We start from the raw sequence: 19,304 nt of genomic DNA, 5'->3' as shown, positions 1-19,304 counted from the left end.
GCCATAATGGCGGTCTGGTGATCAAAAGTTAACAGGATAGTAAGTAAATCTATTTGTATTGACCAGCTTCACAACGCCTGTTTATTGATCGGAACATAACTAATTATTCACAAGAAAGTTATTTTTCATCGGAACTATCATTCTCTTTTTTTCTACTTCTTGCTGCGCTTAGAACATTAATCCTGCAGTGGCAGGCGCATCTTTATAGGCCTGCTGTATTTGATATACTCAACCAAGAAATATAATGTGCTGCTGAAAACCAAGCGCATCTCAGAACAGCTGAATCGAACAGCAATTCAAGCATTTTCTAAATGAACTGTCTGCGCTAGATCAGTTGATAAAATGCTTAAGCTGGACTGTCTATTATAAATGAACATCAGATTCGTTTGCATTCTTTATCTTTTGATTTCATGCTGGAGTGTTTGTATCTTTGCCACATGATCTTTTGGCATAGCAGAAAATCTGCTTCCAGGTTGCGTTTTACTAACACAGGACATGAAAATTAGTAAAAAGGGATGTTATAACTGAAACATACGTGGCATGTAATTCAAATCTAAAATATATTTAGTGGTCGTTATTATGAGTAAGGTAGGGGATGAATGGCTGTTGTAGGAAAATGATCTATTTATTGTTGATATGAAGGGGCGCCTGTTAACGTTTATAATAGACAAAAATGCTTATCTGGAATAATTTGATGTATGCCAGCTCATATGTGGAGCAGAACATCAATAGCATTAGCCAATGATTGGTTTTATCCGAAGATACAACAGGTGCTGTGGTGATTTTGCCTTTTTAGTTTTATTGGCATGCTTCGACTTTTTTACCAAACTGGGATGGTAACTAAACATTATTTACAGACAAAGTGCATCTCAACGGATTGGTAATTCGAGGTTGCAACAAACATATGCGGTAAATCATTGTACCTTATCACACATCTTTAATTATCCACTTCACCAGTGATCTGTTCTACGAATTCTTCCAGGTTGATCATATCATCCTTTACATTAACAAACTTGTACAGCTCCTCCTTATGTTCCTCACTGAATTCCTCGCCAATCGAGAGAAATTTCTCGAATTGCTCCTTCTCCATGCACACACTGCCCTTGTTAAATGCAACCAAATGCTTCAGCAGATCCTTCCGGTTGTTCATTTCTCTACACGACGTTGCAAGTCTTTCGAACTCCTCAAATGTACTCGGCAAGGAAGACAAACCATCCATAGGTGGCGGCACACGGTTGCATAATGATAACAGATCGAAGAGCGAATCCTTGGTGAGTGATTCATCCTTTGTGAAAAAATCGTATTTTTCTCTGAGTGACATTTTGATAAGAGGGGTAAAATTAGAATTATTTTATACTCTACGCAAGTGAGAACGATACCGTTACATTGCCACTACAATTTATGTAGAAAATCATCTGTGTTATCCCGTTTTTCAAAAACGAGTGCATGAATAGATAGTATACCAAAACAGAACTTTTTAATATAACTGCAACATCAGGTCATTCCTTTCTACTAACTGTTTTATAGTTGCAAATCAATAAATCACTTTCATTCTAGTAGCTCATTGTATACAACATTTCTAGTGTATATTTTACCATTCTCATGCTTTCCTTGATCTCCATTGTCAGCAACATACACCCTTAGACCGTCTGCATAGCGCACTCTCGACAAAGCTACGTACAACTGACCATGCATAAAGACAGAGCTGTGCAGATAAACACCTACCTTGTCAAATAACTGACCCTGTGACTTGTCGATTCTCATCGCAAACGAAAGAAGAACCGGAAACTGTCTTCTCTTGAGTATGAATGCTCGCCGTTTTTGTCGCTGAATATCATCGTGATCTCGCCCGTTGTAGGAACATTGTACCTGTTAATGTCACGATGAATGTTCTCGTTAGACATCACATTTACCATCAACATGTTTCCTTCACGCACTGCACTTCTCTCAACCTCAGCAAGATTCTGCATAAGGATTGACTTCTCTTATTGTCCTGTCAAGATTGTGTAGTGTTGCTCTATTACACTTCTCATTTGCAGGGTTTCTCGATCTCAGATCTGTGGCATCGTTTGTATCAATCACATACAACTGCGAGTATCTCCTGTTAATGTTTTCAAGCGGGTTTATGTTGTATGCGTTGTGGTAGACCTGACCATGCACCTTGAAGAAGTACACCCCTCGTGTGAATTGCTCCACATTTGCTCCCATCGACGCAAACGACAGGACACTGTTATACGATCGTATGTTTGCCTTGAAGTTTTTATGATCGCTGCTTGCTGTATCGGTGAACAGCGATCTGAGATACTCTGGATAGCTATCTCGTGGTATGTAGGCCAGCTTGCCGAAGTGACAGCAGCTCTTGTACGCACGTCTACGGTGTACCTCGTCTTTAAAGTGCATTGCTGAACAATTTGCACAAATCTGGTTGAGCTTACCAGCATAGTGCTCGGCTGTTTCACTTTGTACGTGATAGCTGTTGCTATCAGTACTCTCATAAAAAGGGTGATGTTGTTTCTACGATTCAACAAACTGTTCCTTTCATTAAAATTCTAATCTTATCAAGCCGGTGTACCTATTCTATTATTCTTTACTACGGTATTAATTTCGATCATAAAAAGAAATTAAATTAAGTTGCATATAAAAATTCGTTCATAACCTTAAGCAGTGCTTCGTTTCTTTAGTATCCCTGTAGAGTTCAAAAATTATTTTGGGTCAAAAAGAGAGTCTTTGGATATACAGTTCTTAAAAAACATGTGAGAGTATTTCTGAATATGATTAGAAGCGATGTTTAATATTTTACTTCTTGTTAATTTGCAGCATAAAGTTCTTCCTCAATTATTTCAGAGATTCCAACAGTCAAGTTCCTTGAATGCGTATCTAAGGGCAAAATGAATTGTTGGTGAAGTGCAGGAAGACATAACAAAATATTTAACAATATTTCGCCCGGCACGTAAACACCAAGATTCTAAACACAAAATCTGGCCACCAGACACAAAAAATCAATCATCTCATTTTACCTACAAAATATGCGCTCTAAAACGAGCACTCAATCTTAAATCCGTCCTTTTTCATTCTTTCTAACACCTTCACAACTTCATGCATGCCGTTCTCCACATGCATACTTTCATCACAGTCGCTCACAACGTACCATCCCCTACCCACGCTCTCGTTCACCATCACCTCCTCCTCCCTGACAAAACGATCCACAACCTTTCCGAATAAATGTATGATTTTGTCCAGTGTTTTATCATCGTCCCCTTCTTTTACGTAGCTTATGAGCACAACTTTGTAGCCCTTCGGTGCCACGCATTCTCTGTGTCCTAGGATAAGAGCAAACACATCCGTTTTCCGGTGCAGTCCACTCGACAAGAAAAGTATTTGAGCCGATGGCACGTGTTTGAGCAGAGGAACAACGCCGTCTACAATTAATGTAGCACGTATGATTTTCGTGTTAGTCGGCCGTTTGTTCGGCGTGTACGAAATATCTGAGATGAGAGCCTTGCAGCGCACTTCAAGTGTATTTTCATTCTCCGGCCGTATTTTCACCGTAAAATTGTAATGTGCTCCTTTGCCGCCCTCATTGCCACCACCCTGAGGGTTCAACCGTGATTTATCCTCCTGCTCACCATCATGACTGCTCGTCTCACCGCCCTTGTTCGCGCCATCGGCTTTAATGTTTTGATCGCCACGCATTTTCTGATCATTATGGCCGCTCTTGGTCGAATCGCCCGTTGTGGCTGTCTTCACATCATTGGTTGCACCGGCACTTACACCCTCATTGTCCTGATTTGTCCTTCCACGAGTATCCTCTCCATCACTTTCTCCCATACAGATACTAAACTCTCCACAAGAACGAATTTCCTCAACACTCGTCCTCAATCTATAAACTGCTCCTGCCACAGACGCTTTCCTCACGAATGCTTGGCACACCTCACTCATTCCATATAAAGGATACACAAACGGACTTATCTCATCTCCATTCTCCCTCAAACTCTCGATGTACAGCCTTATCTTCTCAAAAGTAACACTCGGCCGCTCATCCAGGTAATTATCATCCAAATTTAGCGCAATAGCGTGTCCTATAACCTGAGCACTATGCTCATCCACTCCATAATGCTTGTACTGCTCACGCATGGTGCCTAGCAGCTTTATGGGTACGTTCCTGAAGTATTTGCGGACATTGTAGAAAAAGCGGACAAGACGGGGCTTCTGCAGAAACGAAATCAAACCGGTCTGTAGTGACTTTGTTTCAGAAGTGGGCACCTCATAAAGGCGGTGCTTATACACATAGCATCCTGGTACGAGCAAAAAGTTTACGAGTGTGCTTAGATCGTACTTTATGAGCACACGTTGCGTCAGACCGCCAGCAAGTAGCAGCTTGGGCGTATAATCTATGCTGAACTTGCTGCTCAACGGGACAAGAGCGGAATGTCCAGGCTTGTTGTACCGTGTGCACAGGTCAACATAGTTGTAGTTTTGGAACGAAGTGCCATACCGGTCCGATGAGTCCAACTGCAAAACGGAGTATCCTGATTGCGACAGAACGGCTGATAGCACACACTCTGACAGGCCCGTTCCCAGTATTACGACATCGTAATGCTCCATTGGGGGTGCACAACAAAATGTTTGATAAATTGAGTGACTGGCAGGGGCAGATATTGCGCCGGGTGAGCGGAAGGATACTAAATATATTGGCTACACTAGCATACTGTGAATTACTGGATAAGAAAAGACCGGTATGGATGTATTACGGTGGAAGAGACGGTAAATTTACTTTTATTCACTAAAAGCGAATATATTTGTTTTTAAACGGGTGGTAAATTATTTACAATGAGCGATACGGTAAAGTTCAAGAATTTGTTCTGCAGTGGAATAATTGTGCAGCAGTGTACGCTGCACAATGACGAAGCGATCAGGGACATGGGCAAACACAACCTGAAAAGCGATTGAACGTGTTCTAAAATGAAAACAGAGGGAAGAAACGCCGTGAAACGTACTAGAAGGAACAGTGCGGTTGAACATGGTAGTCATGGCGGTATCTTTGCGTGTTGAGGCGTTGACACGAAGTGCATAGTCGAACATAGGCATTAAAATTAAAGGCGGACTATAAACACGCACCTTTTCTGCAGTTATTCGGTATGAAAAATTAAAGCGGTGCCTTAGAAAATAGTGCTGATCAACGAGTTTATCTGTCTTATCGGCTCCTCATACCACAAACCTTGCCATTCTGCGAACAATATGGCACGTTTCGTTTCACCCTTGGTGTTTGCCATCACATATCAAACATGTTACATAAAAAAGACCGTTTTTATTGGCGCATCCTTCTGACAAGTCATCGTACTCCGTATGAAAGCAAGGAATCAAAAATTAAAGAATGGAGCAAACACCCCTATGGCTGGAAATGAGGAAGAACATGAAAAGAGAACAGGTGATTATGTTCAGAAGAATGGTGTGGCTGATAATTACCGCAAAATTGAGCGTGTTAAGGATGAAAAAGGTGGTGCAACGAGCAGAGGATTGGATGGCAATGTTAGAGGTACGGGTGGAGGAGGGGATCGCAGAGAAAGAAATTGGAGTAAAGGCAATGGATTAGAGAAAGGAAGCGGAGGGAATTACGGCAAGAGTATGGCGAATGGTGATGGAAGGAGGGCTGGAAATGAGAGGAGAACGAATGCTCATACGAAAAACGGTGCAAACAACGAAGGTGAAAGAATAGGCTCCGACAAAGAACGGCGTGATCACGAGAGAAGAGGCGGGAAAAGTAGCAGAAACAGCAAATCGAAAAACATTTCGGGGTGTGAAGCTGAGGATCTGTGCGATAAAAATGGTGAAATTATGGACAAAATCATGAAAAGGGTTGCAGGCGATTTAAATCTGGAGATCTCAGAAACCAAGAAAATGCTTTTTACGCTCACGCACTCAGAACATCCTGAAATGCTTCTTTACGACACGTTGGGCCCGTTATACGTCGATCAAATGCGGTTTATCATCGAAAATCGCGGTTTGATCCTCAGAATGGCCAAGAAAAGCACGCATTACTACACTGAGCTGGTAATACCTCCAAAACCGATTCAAAAGAATCTCAAAACAGCGATGAATCCGTACAAAATATTTCCTTATAGGAATTTCAATAGCATACAGACTGAGGTGCACACGATAGCACGATCGACCAACAATTTCTTGTTGGCGGCACCTACAGGCACGGGAAAGACAGACGTGGCAATGATGTGCATTATGGGAGCAAAACGGGTGGTGTACGTGGTGCCGTTGCGGGCACTTGCAACTGAAATAGTGGGGAAACTGAGAAAGAAATTTAGCTGCGAAGAATGTACAAAACTGAGGAGACAGATTGACAGAGCGATGGGATTGGATTACAGCGACGGAGAAGCACCAATACATGACAAATCCTTTCAGAACGAGCCAGTCCTAGACAAAAAAATTAACAGTAGCAGCAACAATTATCGTAGCACCCCATTCGGCAAGCCCGCACACAACAACAGATACGGTCTGAGATGCATGGACGTGATGGAGTACACAGGCGATACGCCCAACCAATCACTCAACACACACATCGTTGTAACAACGCCCGAAAAATTAGACGCGTCCACGCGCAAGCTCTCGTTCAATTTTCGATTCGATCTACTCGTCATCGATGAGATACACCTGCTTGAGGAGGAGCGTGGAAGTGTTATCGAGGCACTTGTGGCACGTTTTATTGGAAAAACGAGGATCGTTGGGTTGAGCGCGACCGTGCCCAACGTTTTTGATGTCGGCGAATTTTTGAAAGGAGTGGTGTTCTGCTACGGGGACGAGAGACGTGCTGTTGCGGTTGAGTGCTGTGTTATTGGAGCGAAGGGGGAGATAAGAATGAGCGAAGAGGAGCTAAAGAGCAGACGAGCAGGGTATGCGCGGGTACACGATGAATTGATCAGTGAGGGTGTAAGACAGGGCATACACACTGAAAGGCACGGTACGGAGCCGGTGAGTGAAAGAATCGTGGGAAAGACAAAGTCGAACGGAGCACAGTGCCTTGGCGACATGCGCAATGAAATGGGTAAAGGTGCTGGAAAGAGCGGTATGCGCGCTAACCCGAAGAACAAACGATCAAACATCGTAACGGTGAGCAATTTTGATGAAATTCTTGTGGAAAAACTCATGCTGTGCAAAAACCAGTCGCTGATTTTCGTGAACAGCCGGCATGAGTGCTTCAAAACGGCCACTTTTCTTGTCAAGCGCCTCATAAGAAACGAGGAATACACCAGGCCGGCATCGTTCGCGTATCTGCTCAGTAACGGTGTGGGGGTGCACAATGCTGGACTGCCACGGCACCAGCGATTGCGTGTTGAAGACCTGTTCAGAAGGAGGGAGCTTAAATACGTGGTGTGCACTAAGACATTGGCATGGGGGGTGAATCTGCCCGCAGAGAACGTTTTCATCAGAGGAACAGAGTACTATAGCGATGGAATGACGAGAAATGTGAGCATCAGCGACATTCTGCAGATTATGGGCCGAGCGGGTCGCATAGACTACACCAAGGAGGACACGGTGGCAAGGGCGTTCATAATCACCAACAACCTGCAGCTCTACGTAACACGCCTGAAGAATAAAATGCCGCTCGAGAGCACGCTGTTGCATAACCTGGTGAACATTCTGAACGCAGAGATCGCTCGTCTTACGATCAAAGATCTGCACGAGAGCAAAGAATGGTTTAATAGGACGTACATGGCGGTGCGTGTGAGGAGGAATGCACGGTACTACGGGATGGAGGATGAGAGGGAGGTGGATGGTTTTGTAGAGCTGGCAGTGCGTAAGCTAGAGGAGTGTGGGATGGTGGAAAGGAGTGATAATGGGCTGGCGTGTACGTGGGAAGGAAGAGTAGCTGCGTATTACTACCTTGATTTTAGTACTTTGGTTGTTTTTGTGCAGTTCTGTAGGGACGAGGTGCACGATACAGGCGAAGGAGGTGATGAAAGTGGTGAAAGTGATGAAAATGGTGGAAGTGATGAAAATGGTGGAAGTGATGGAAACGATGGAAGTGGTGAAAGTGACAATCGCACGAACAACGAAGAAAGGAATAATCATGCGGCCATCAAAGAGATGCATACCGTGCATGCACAGGAAATGACCAGCTATTCCAAAAAGAGCCAGAAAAATGCTGAGACAGCATGTGCGGTTCCTTCCACACAACAACAAGGAGATACGCACGTCGAGAACAGCCTGAGCATCGTTTCAGAGCGTTTCGCTGCGATGAGCACAGAGAGTTCCAAAACAAACAATGATCTGCTGCTCTTCAAGTCAAAGCTCAACGCATTTGTCAGCCCGATGTTGTCATCGCAGCAAACAAAAATCCTGAACACGATTTTTAGCTCCAAGGAATTCGGAGATGTCCTCGTGAGACAGAACGAGCAGCAATTCATGCTCAGCACGATTGGGGTGAGTGTTGTCGTAGACATAAAGCCATGTGAAAAACTACTCTTCCTCACAGCAGCCCATCTTATGCACATGAGCATTACGATTTTCTCGCTGGTGTCCGATCTGTCTTTCATTCTCAAAAACGTGGGCAGATTGATGGGCGCGCTCGAGCAGCTTGCGATGCTCACGGAGAAGTACGCGCTTTGCGAGCAGGTGGTGCGCTTGAGAATGCGTATCGAGGAAAAGAGCGGAGATGCACATGCAGCACATGCACATATTGAGGAGATAATCGTAAATGAGCGAGAATGCTCCATTTTAAAGATCGAAGGAAATGCAGACGAAAGCATTTTTCTCTTTCTGTACGAGCAGTGTACGGCCAGCGGTGCACAGTGCACGTACGCGTCAGTGCTGCACAACAAGGCCGTGCTTTACTTTGCACGTGTGCTCAGAAATGCACGAATTATTCTCCTGTCGGAACGGACAGGCCGTTCGCAGACAATAATTCCGAAGAAAAGAAGGGGACAGGCGTACAACACCGTGTTTAGTTATCAACTCGTCATTTTCAGGCTCTTCTACAAGCGAGAACGTGTTATGCTGATGAACGAGGAGATGGAAAGGTTTCTAGAGAAGGCACATGGACGTATTCTAATCGTTAGCAACGATGGGGATGCACCTTCAGGTGGTGTTGTAGGCAAGACGGTGCAATCACTTGCTCCAAGGAAATTGAACACGCTCATCGATCCCGATATGTTCGATCTCATCGTGATCAAAGGCTGCTTTTGCTTGGAAATGGTCCCAATCTTAAATAAGTGCAGAAAGGACGTGTACATTTTTGAGAATGATAACGTGTGTAGGTTTTTAGATGAGGTGTATCGATGAGCAGGAGTGTTGTTGAACAGCACGTTGCGTGTTGATAGAGGGGTTTTAATTAGAATGACTGCGGAGGAAGATTGGGAAATGAACAGACAAATCAGTGGAAGCATACGAATCAGTGGAGGTATGCAAATCAGAGGAGGTATACAAATCAGAGGAGGTATACAAATCAGAGGAGGTATGCAAATCATCGGACATGAACCACCCAATTCACTAAATAGAACAACCAACCAAAAAACGAAATAACATGAAGAAGCACTCCCTGTGATAAGCCAAGAGAAAGCCCCGTAAATAAAGCAAACTCACCGACACGTAAAGTGGTACACGTAATCCACGTGGAGTGCCAAAGACAAGAACGAATGCCGTTCTACGCCCCTTTTATTTAAAGTTCCTTTATTTTCTACACCAAAAGACCCGCCTAAATATCCTCAAGCGACGGCTCATCCTTGTAGCATAGCGTGTGTGCAATAACCAGCACCATGTACAGTGACAGTGTGACCATCAAGGACACAATAATCGTATTAAACACGATGAGGTACACAACAGTAAGAACAATGCAAAAGTACATAACGTACTCGTTCTTGAGCTCGTAATTACCAACTGTGAACTTCTCGCCGAAGTGGTCCACGGCAAAGAAGTAACCGGCCCACAGCACAAGCACAAACAGTGCAGAAAGCTGTCTGATGAGGAATATAGCGATGAACACGAACGATATTATGAGGTAGTTGCCTTTAAAGCGGTCAAAATTAGCGGACACGCGTCTTTTCAAGTCATTCTTGTTGGTGGGCGGCATGCCCATGTTGCTGATGTCTACAAATGTACGGACATCTTCGGCGCTTTTAACCACGTCCTTGAATGTGTCTACGTAGCTTGAGCTGTCCTTCTGCGCAGCCTCGTTGATCTCTCCTTGTACCATTTTACGGTGCTGAGGGTGAAAAAACTTTTTAAAGTTGATCGGGAATTCCCCTTTTTGTGAAACAACGAATGAAACGAAGTGTGATAGATGGGACGGGGTAGTGTGCTGTTAAGTGAAGATGATTTAAAGATTGGGATGGAAATATGGGATGATATGGTTGAAATAAGAGAGGAGAGGGGTAAAGAATGATAGGGCTGTGTAAAAAATGATAGGATAGAATAAAAGAACGTATACGACGTAACAGCAGAAGGATTAAGACAAAAAATGATAGGATAGAATAGAAGAATACGATTGATCAGAGCTTTTATTGCTTACAGCACCGTGTATTCCATACAAGAAACGAACCTGCTACAGTAGAAGAGGCTAAATGTACTATTATTTGGAAAATTTGTCGATCTTGGCGCGTTGATGGGTGACTGCCTGAAAACAGGATTTGCTGTTTGCGACACACTGACATGTGGCACAAAAAGGAGGAAATTCAAACGTGGATTAACGTGTTTTTGGTAGAAAAACACTTGGCATTCAAACTATAAAATAAACAATCGTAGACAGCAAGTGCTTACAGACGGGTCATGATACGCATAGCATGTGTCAATATTTTATACCATTGAGCTTATCCTCTTCAATGGTGATTCCCTTGTAATTACCATCTCAGGCCAGCAGTAAACGAAGTGCATCCCTTCAGCAAATTTATTTTTTATCCTGTTGAGGTGCTCGTACCAAGCTGATAATGGGGATTGAACACAACGTACGGAAAGCTGTGGTTGAACAGTTTGTGCAGTTTTGCTTTTACCGCTGATAAATTTGTCAGTTTACGATCCAAACAAAAACAAACACATGCTGCTCATCGTTCTGCTAATGTGTGCTGTGCTGCAGCGCACCCCGCACACTCACCCATCCAGTGAAACATCAAAAATTACGGGTGAGCGCGTTCTTTACGTAACCCTTTATCGCGGAGCAGAGCCTTTGACTGTTCTACTTGTGGACCATTCGTACAGCACTGATGTGAGGGTGAAGCGGAGCAAGTCGGTGTACTCTGCCCGGTTGGTGGGTGACAAGCAGTCGTACGGATATATGGTGGCCGGTGAGCACTTCTACGGGGTGGTGGTGAGCAGAGGTGTGAGATACGAGATTGGATACGAGAATGGACGGTACACGATGAACGAAAATGATATTGAGTGCAGAGAGGATAACAGCACTGGAACAAAACAAAAATATGGAGCTGAGAGTGTATTTACCGGTGAAGCACAGAACGGTGTATTTGATGGGTTATCACCGAACAATTCGTTGACAGGTCACTCCTCTAAGCACAGAGCTGCTGAACAGTTCGCACCAAGTGATTCTCTGAGGAGCAGTGCGAAGTATTTTAAAATTGTATTTGTAAACGATTATGAAAGAACAAACACGATAAGAAACATTGAAGAAGAAACACGTAAAATATTCTTGGAGACGAAAAGGTACTTTGATAGGTTAGGATTGGGAATCGAGTTGGTGCTCGTTGATGTTTTGAATGTTTCTGAACCTCTCAGTTTTATGGGCACGGGCAGGGACAGTATGAAGAATTTGTGTTCTTATGAGATGTACAGTGCTTCTGAGAGTGTGAAGAGCGCTTTTAAGACGGGACCAGGATGCAATGAAAATTGTGAGACGCATGACACAGGAAAAGAGGATAATATGCCAAATACGGATAATGCGCATGCTTACAGTTTTTTATCAAAGTTTGCTGATAAATTCGATGGTCTAAAGAACGATGTCCGTAACACCAATCTGAACGGTGCCAACCTATTCATACTTCTGACAGACAGCACAACTTCACAAACCATAGATGCTCTTACATTTCGTTCCGGTGCCTGTTCACTTTCGAACAACTACTCGGTTGTTTTTAACACGGCTTTCGCGCGGACGAACATGCCAAAAATACTGGCACACGAAATATTGCACAGTATGAGTGCCGGTCATGAGAAAGGATTGATGGCGGAGATAAGCGGTGAGAAATGGGAAGGAATAAGCAATAGAACAAGGAGAGAGGTGTTAGAGTATGTGGAGAAGCATGGAAGATGCTTTGATGATGGGATGAAATGCGGTAATGGAGTTGTGGATGAGGGAGAGGAGTGCGATAGTGGATTGATATATGGCTCAGAGCGGTGTACACGGGACTGTAAGTTGAGAAGGAACACAGTGTGTGGATAGATGGCTCAGAGCGGTGTACACGGGACTGTAAGTTGAGAAGGAACACAGTGTGTGGATAGATGGCTCAGAGCGGTGTACACGGGACTGTAAGTTGAGAAGGAACACAGTGTGTGATTAGTATGGAATCATCACGCATCGTGTTCCTCCTCATAAGACGACGTACGTGCCATGCCTAATCCTGAAAATTACCGTGGATTATCAACGTAGAAGAACACGGTAGAAATTATACAAGAGATGTTGAGAAAGTTTAAGATAATCTTAGATAGGATGATGTAAGGGATGTGCTGAAAATGTTCTACCAGTGGGGCATTCCCACAAAAAACACCAAACACGATGAGAAAGGTACGTAAAGAATTGGCAGGAAGAATGAGCATACGGCATGGCGGTCTACTTATTTAATGTTTCGATATGCGCATTTTCATGTCCTGTGATCACGGCAAGAGAGACAAAAAAGTACGATGGTACGTAAAGTGGTGTATCACGCATAGCTAGTCTAAAGAACAGATTTTGGTAATAAAAATGAACGTACATCTCACAGCATCCGATCAAAGGATTATCTCAACGTGGCATAAAAGGTAAGCGTCATACAGGCAAAAAACTTCTCCTCATACGATAAAAGTAAACACTAAAAATACGAATGCTACCTTCCATGTCACGGTTAGATAGCGCATCCTTTCTGTATAACACCGATAAGTAAAATATGTGTGAGGTGGTATACAACCCTAAAAATGGTGAATTACTATCCTTTAATAAGCGTTTCTCAAGCAACAGTAAAATGAGCATTTTTGTTTATATAGGCCCCTCATTTCGCACTGCATCTTTGTAATGGCAGTTGATTGGCAAATTTTAATTTAATAGTAACTGTTGTAACTTTTCAATAATGTACCGGATCAAGAAACGGCTTATTCTATGCACCCGTAGAAGTATGCTAAGTAAATTTAATTGAGCAATTAATGAGAATGCAATAAATACTTTTTGTTTAATCTGGGTTAATTCGCTCGGATGAATGGCACAAATGCTTATTCTCAACGGATTTTATTTGGTAATAATGGCAAAGTGCGGAGATATTGCTGGGTAGGATTGGTTAGAAGGTATGTTATGAACTAAATATGAACAACACATTCGTTTAGTTTGTAAACAATGAGGAGCTGCGCTGCAGCGCGGCTGGTAGTTACTGGAATCATTAAATACTTCAACAGCTGGATAAGCCGATCAAACAGTATTTCCACAGGTAGGAAACATCCATCGTGATAAAAGCTGTTGATATGTTGACTTTGACAGGCATTGCATGTTCTAGAACAGTGCGCTGTTTCGATATAATTCTCCCGACAAGTATCAGCCATCCTACAAGCAAGCTATCTCTTCAGTGCCAATAGGATAAAACTGTGCAGATACACCAAACTGTTGATTCAATCATGGGATGCAACGTAGTAAATTAATGAAAACATAGTAAAAAAATTGTATTGAAAAGTGAAACATATTCCATGCCGTGCTGTCCATAAATGCAAAAAAGTAAATAATGTACTTATTTACTTCTCCAGCTCGACTTCAAAAAGACGCTGAAAAGGTTCCTAGTTCAAAAATTACAGCTAGGTGCTACGAGCGGAGATAAACAAAGTCGGTTAAACGATGCAACCGGTAGCAAAGCCATGAACGAACAGTCCAGATGGTAACCATTGAGCAATATACAAAGAGATCGTGGAGCTATCTAAAAGTCGTACAGATATTTTACGGATACAACTCATCAAGTGCAGTACAAAAATACTGACCAAGCATGTTATGTTTTCTGTTTTGCTACTCAGCACGCGTAAAAGCAACTATTCGATCGTTTGACAGCCTTGTCCATTTCGTGGTCGCCTTACAACTCTGTGTCCAATCTCCACCTACTTGCTTTTGCTGAAGAATATGGGCTTGATCACAGAGTTGAACACGTAAACAATTATGATGACCAACACAATGCCTATGACTAAAAATAAGATTCTCTTCACCATCTTCCATCTCCGTGTGCTTTTGAGCGTCTTCCTCAGGTTTTCGTTCATGCTTTGCGTATTTTCTCTCGATGTTACCACATCAATTTCGATTCTATCTACAAAATCAGCCTGCCCAGCAACCATCTGATCGATGTCCCTGAGCAGCTGGCACAGCTGATCGATGTAATCCACAATTACTTTTATGTCTTCCAGCCGCTTTTGTGCCTGTCGGTACTCCAAGTCTTGGGTATTATCACTCATAAACGCGTTCCTCAGCACATCGGCTGCATTGTCCGCTGTCATGAGCTCATTCAGCTCTTTATCTGATGCATCCGGCCTCGCAATCAGGTATTGGTCTCTTAGCATCTCCCTCTCCTTGTTATTGTGCTCGACCTGCACGTATCTGAAATCACTCACCACTTGTGTAAGATTGTGTGTAAGGGTGGTCCACTGCTCTTTCACCGCATTATACGTGGAACTATCCTTGTCATCACTCTGCTCCAGAAACATATACACCTTTTTTAAGAACTCCTTCACCTGGTCACTCAGATTCTTGAACAGGTCGTTGAGTGCCTGTATCTGTGCGAACAGAGATATTTCTTCCTCCTCGGGCAATACACTGTTTTCCTTTAGGCTGTTTAAGTACTTCAACTTTTTTACATATTCTCTGAGTGTGTTAATCTGACGATTACTCTCACGTACTCTGCGAAGAACCTCCATTTACAATACAGTGACAAAGGGATGCTTTTTTATTTTTGTATGAAGTAAAAAATAATTGGTCCGCCCTTTAAGAAAATTAATTTTGTTGGACTTTGCAGTGATAGAACCGCTTACATTGGAAGCGATGCGTGTAAAGGGGATGCATAGGGGATTGTTGATATCAATTGCTGATGTGGAAGATTAATGCAAAGTTGTATGCTCCGTAGCACTCGTGTAGGTGGAACAGGCAGAGAAAAATTTGTCATTTAGGAGTATAAGCAGGAAACGTGGTAGTAAATAAGTTAAGAAGCAAATGCTTTATATGATAATAATTGGATAAATTATAGCATTGCAGATCGCTTGTCTCTATTGGGAAAAATTTATTTTGATCTAATGTGTCATACAGCGAGTAGCATATTTATGGTGTATACTGGGAAAATAGCGCTGAAATTTCGAATTAAGTGATTGTTTTTCTGTAAGCACAGGACCTACTCGCAAGATATAGAGAGATGATCCTTCTCTTATGGCTTTTGTTTTTGTGCCGATCAAGAATGGTGCCCACCAAGCGCCACGTGACGGGAATCATCGTTCCATTTCTATGTCGATCAGGCTCAGTAATTATCAAGTGCTACGTGACAGGCAAATCGGAAACTATGGCAATTGCTCAGGAAAAGATCAACAAAGGAACGTAAAGCACGCAAATGCATGTTACAACAAGTTAAAGGCTATAACTATCAGTTCGTGCACCTCGTATTTTTGTGCCACGAGGCATTAACTTGAGATCGTTTGCAGAATAATTCAGTAAAAAGATTGCTTGCAGTACATATGATTGTTTTGTAACGATAAATCGGGAAAATGGACACATAACACTAAAGGCTCGATATACGTGCAAAATTTATTTGATTTGTTAATGCCTCTTTATACCAACAGCAAATATAACGAAAAGATAGTTAAAAACTGTGGAGTCAATTTTGGAAAAAAATAAAAAATTTTTGTTTTACATTTTTGCACTCAACAAAAAGCCGAAAATAGTTGTTATATTCTTTATATCTAAGATACACTTGAATATTCTCCGCAGACAACAAAAAGAGTACATGATTATTATGTGAAAATTATTTTTAATCCCTATTGAAAGGCTTAAACAAGTGAAAATAGCCAGAAAAACGTAGCAAATCATATTAGAAGAAGGAAATACTATTTAGCTGGCAATATAATCTTTTGATGTTTTATAGATAAAATTGGTATGGTAATACTTGCTAAAATTTTATTAAAATTAATAAATTTTGGAATTCTTACCATACAAGGAAATATTTGAACAGATTGATACAGGCACAAAATGTAATCTGCCAGTTTTTTTCTTCAGCAGCTATGATTCTCTGTTATACATCACATGATTGCTGTTGATCGGATTAAACGATAACTTTTAATAACATCTAGTTCTATTTATACTGTTCTGATGTAATAAAGGATGTATAACTAATCACTATATAGAACAAGGTGGTAATGGCATGTTAAACTCGCATGCCATCATATTCGTGTTATATTGATGTATAATTGCACATCGTTAGGGTTAAATCGTAGTGTTCGTTATCCTCACGAAAATAAGTAAATGAACTATATTTTTGAGCAAATAGGTGCTTTCTATTAAAAAAAATATTTCAAACTAGCAATACGCCATCTTTGGAACCGATTTAATACGCTATTTTATGCATCACGTAATTTAAGTATTCTATTTCGGGATGAGTGTCTCTCAAATATGCAATTTACAAGCTAATGTCTGCAGTAATTACCGAGTGGTAGTTCAAAAATCGACATTAATGGATAAAAGTGTCTTCATTTGAAAAAATACGCCATACTGCGGAACTCTAACCAAAAGAAATTTTAAAAATCCAGACAAATTTTCCTCTTTGAGACAATCCAAAAACATTTTTATTGCAAGCACTTCTACGTAAAAAGGAACCAAAAGATGTAATTGAATGAAACAATGAATGGATTTGTCATAAATTGGTGACAATTAGCTGGATAAGCAGAAGGGCTGAAGAACTTTTGAGATTGGTGCAATCGCAAGTTGTAATTCGGTGTAGTATAATTATAAATTACTGATTCATATCTGCTCATGTAAGTGTGTCTTTCTTCTTATGGTATTTTACGATTTTCTTAGTATTTAAAAATTCAGTGATCTTGTGAACCGGACAAGTCCAAAAATGCTAAAAATTTTGATGAAACGAATCATATGTCTGCTTTATCTCTGTTGTATCGTGCACTGCACGTGTTTTGAAGACGAAGAAGAAACAAGAAAAGAAAACATCGGGATATTAGCGAATAAGCAGCATGTGTCAAAGGGTATTTATCCTATCAACACCAACAAAAATGAAGACACAGACAATAATTGTTTTGAACTGTTACGATCAGAAAGTTGTGCAAGGAGAAACGGTATAAGTTCCGAACATGATCAGAACGAAATCGCAAGAAAAAAACACTTTCCAAGTTCTCAATGCCATACAAACATCGATTCACATGTAAGATGTGCTTTGCAAAGAAAAGATCCAAGTTTACCACACAATAGTATTCATCAACTGAGGACGAGAAAAGCATCTGTGCATAGTTTTCCAACATATGAAAGCAGTACTGTTGAAACAAATCCCCTACATTATAATCAGGCCATAGATAAAGATGAACCAAGGGAGAGTTATCTTAGATCTAGACGAAAAAGCATACGTGAAATTGAAGAGAACAAAATAACGCTGGTTACCACGTGGAAAAGAGAAATGGCAAAACATAACGTACAATCTGCTTATAGAAATAGCTACACTCCAAGTGAACATTTGCAAACAGACAGAAAAGGAAAATCAGGATACAATAAATTACCTACGAGAATAGGTTCAGATGGCTCGGAACGCAATGAGACAACGAGTTCAGAGGAAATGTGGGAAGATATTATTATTATTGATCTCCCGTCTATCAAATTTCAAGTCTGTCAGCTTAAAAAAAGGTTTAGGTCATATTTAACTGCAAATTCACGTGAAAAGAAACTGCAGAAGCAAACTACACGGTTTAGTCCCCCTCTACAGCAATTCGGTAACAACAATAGCAATTTCATACCTAGTCCCGGAAAAGTAATGGTGTACGACAATGATATGCTTTCGGTTAAAATTTTACATTACATAGAGCTCTTGCTAGATTTTATGGAAGATTTTGCAGAAGAGGTATATTATCTCGAAGACATTAGCGATCCTTCGCTTAGCGAAAAAGATGTATCGATAAAATTACTTTATATGGTCATGAACATGGTTTCAAAGAAGCGTATAAGTGCATGCCCGAAAACGTTTGATCTGACAACGTTTATGTCAGAATTTGAAAGTACCTTCGATAATATGTGTAGCGAATTTATGAGGTCCTATCTCAGATTTGGCAGCGTTTTGTCACGATTACATGGTAAGCAATTTTTTCCTGGGAACGAACGAGTAATAGATGGATTACAGGAAAACAATCAACAAAATGGAGAGTTAGGAGTAAATAAAAACGGTGAAATGTGGGTCAAGGTTCGTAAAACATGGAGGCGACGACTAATTCAACGAAAGAATTCGCTAAAACAGCGTAGCGATTACCCGAGACGAACAATACTAGGACAAAGGTTCAAAAGATTTAGGCATGCTAGCGAACAGGCAAAAAAACAGAGACACAGGATGGATGTAGAGTTTATGAAATCAGAATTATATCAAATTTTTAAAGAATTGCATCGTTTTATTGGATATTTTCGACAAGATTTTATGTTTCATGTGTTACCTAAATTGAAACAAGTTTGCACGCTGCTAACGAATCGAATAAATGATTTAACCAATGACGTTGACGTAAAAAATTCTCGGATGTATGAAGAAGACAGTACCTATAGTGAAAAAAAAGTCGATGGTGACACACATGCTGGTACCAACCATGTTCCATTCGAAAGATCGAAGAAGTCATTAAGAGGTTACTATAAAATATTGAAATGTCGTCGAAGAAACGTAAACGTTTTAACAATAATAATTGTGAACATGATCAACAGGCTAAACAGGAATATCAGGGATATAAAATTTCATATTGAACAATTAGAAGCAGAGTGGGAGTGGATTGACGGATAAAGGATATTTTTTTTATTTGTGTTATTCTTTCATATATTATATCTTGTTCGTTATTGTTAGACTTTATTCGCACGTTTTCTGATCACTGATCGTTAGGTTAGTAGGATTAGATGTTTAATGTCT

The 19,304-nt window shown here is 41.2% G+C and overlaps 7 protein-coding genes across 7 annotated transcripts; 3 read left to right on the top strand and 4 right to left on the bottom strand.

Annotated features, from left to right (window-relative positions):
- Positions 1-932: 932 nt before the first annotated feature.
- Positions 933-1,321, bottom strand: VCUG_00956 (uncharacterized protein; the record flags this gene model as incomplete). Its single annotated transcript, XM_008075786.1, has 1 exon — positions 933-1,321. One exon carries the CDS (start codon positions 1,319-1,321, stop codon positions 938-940), a length of 384 nt encoding a protein of 127 aa, XP_008073977.1. The 3' UTR covers positions 933-937.
- Positions 1,322-2,818: 1,497 nt separating this feature from the next.
- On the bottom strand, positions 2,819-4,605 carry VCUG_00955 (uncharacterized protein; the record flags this gene model as incomplete). Its single annotated transcript, XM_008075785.1, has 1 exon — positions 2,819-4,605. One exon carries the CDS (start codon positions 4,603-4,605, stop codon positions 3,034-3,036), a length of 1,572 nt encoding a protein of 523 aa, XP_008073976.1. The 3' UTR covers positions 2,819-3,033.
- Positions 4,606-4,804: 199 nt separating this feature from the next.
- On the top strand, positions 4,805-9,750 carry VCUG_00954 (uncharacterized protein). The gene has a single exon (XM_008075779.1). It carries the CDS (start codon positions 5,347-5,349, stop codon positions 9,289-9,291), a length of 3,945 nt encoding a protein of 1,314 aa, XP_008073970.1. The 5' UTR covers positions 4,805-5,346; the 3' UTR covers positions 9,292-9,750.
- Positions 9,646-10,201, bottom strand: VCUG_00953 (uncharacterized protein; the record flags this gene model as incomplete). Its single annotated transcript, XM_008075784.1, has 1 exon — positions 9,646-10,201. The coding sequence occupies one exon, from the start codon at positions 10,199-10,201 to the stop codon at positions 9,704-9,706; it is 498 nt and encodes a 165-aa protein (XP_008073975.1). The 3' UTR covers positions 9,646-9,703.
- An 837-nt stretch (positions 10,202-11,038) lies between these two features.
- On the top strand, positions 11,039-12,418 carry VCUG_00952 (uncharacterized protein; the record flags this gene model as incomplete). Its single annotated transcript, XM_008075783.1, has 1 exon — positions 11,039-12,418. The coding sequence occupies one exon, from the start codon at positions 11,039-11,041 to the stop codon at positions 12,389-12,391; it is 1,353 nt and encodes a 450-aa protein (XP_008073974.1). The 3' UTR covers positions 12,392-12,418.
- An 865-nt stretch (positions 12,419-13,283) lies between these two features.
- Positions 13,284-15,092, bottom strand: VCUG_00951 (uncharacterized protein). Its single transcript, XM_008075782.1, has one exon. The coding sequence runs from the start codon at positions 15,079-15,081 to the stop codon at positions 14,275-14,277; it is 807 nt and encodes a 268-aa protein (XP_008073973.1). The 5' UTR covers positions 15,082-15,092; the 3' UTR covers positions 13,284-14,274.
- Positions 15,093-17,264: 2,172 nt separating this feature from the next.
- Positions 17,265-19,183, top strand: VCUG_00950 (uncharacterized protein; the record flags this gene model as incomplete). The annotated part of the gene is made up of 1 exon (XM_008075781.1): positions 17,265-19,183. The coding sequence occupies one exon, from the start codon at positions 17,265-17,267 to the stop codon at positions 19,179-19,181; it is 1,917 nt and encodes a 638-aa protein (XP_008073972.1). The 3' UTR covers positions 19,182-19,183.
- Between the last annotated feature and the right edge of the window lie 121 nt (positions 19,184-19,304).

Source organism: Vavraia culicis (assembly GCF_000192795.1).
Source record: "Vavraia culicis subsp. floridensis unplaced genomic scaffold supercont1.13, whole genome shotgun sequence".
Classification (NCBI taxonomy): Eukaryota; Fungi; Microsporidia; family Pleistophoridae; genus Vavraia; species Vavraia culicis.
Note: the sequence above shows the minus strand (reverse complement) of the source record. Positions and strands in the feature narration are given on the sequence as shown.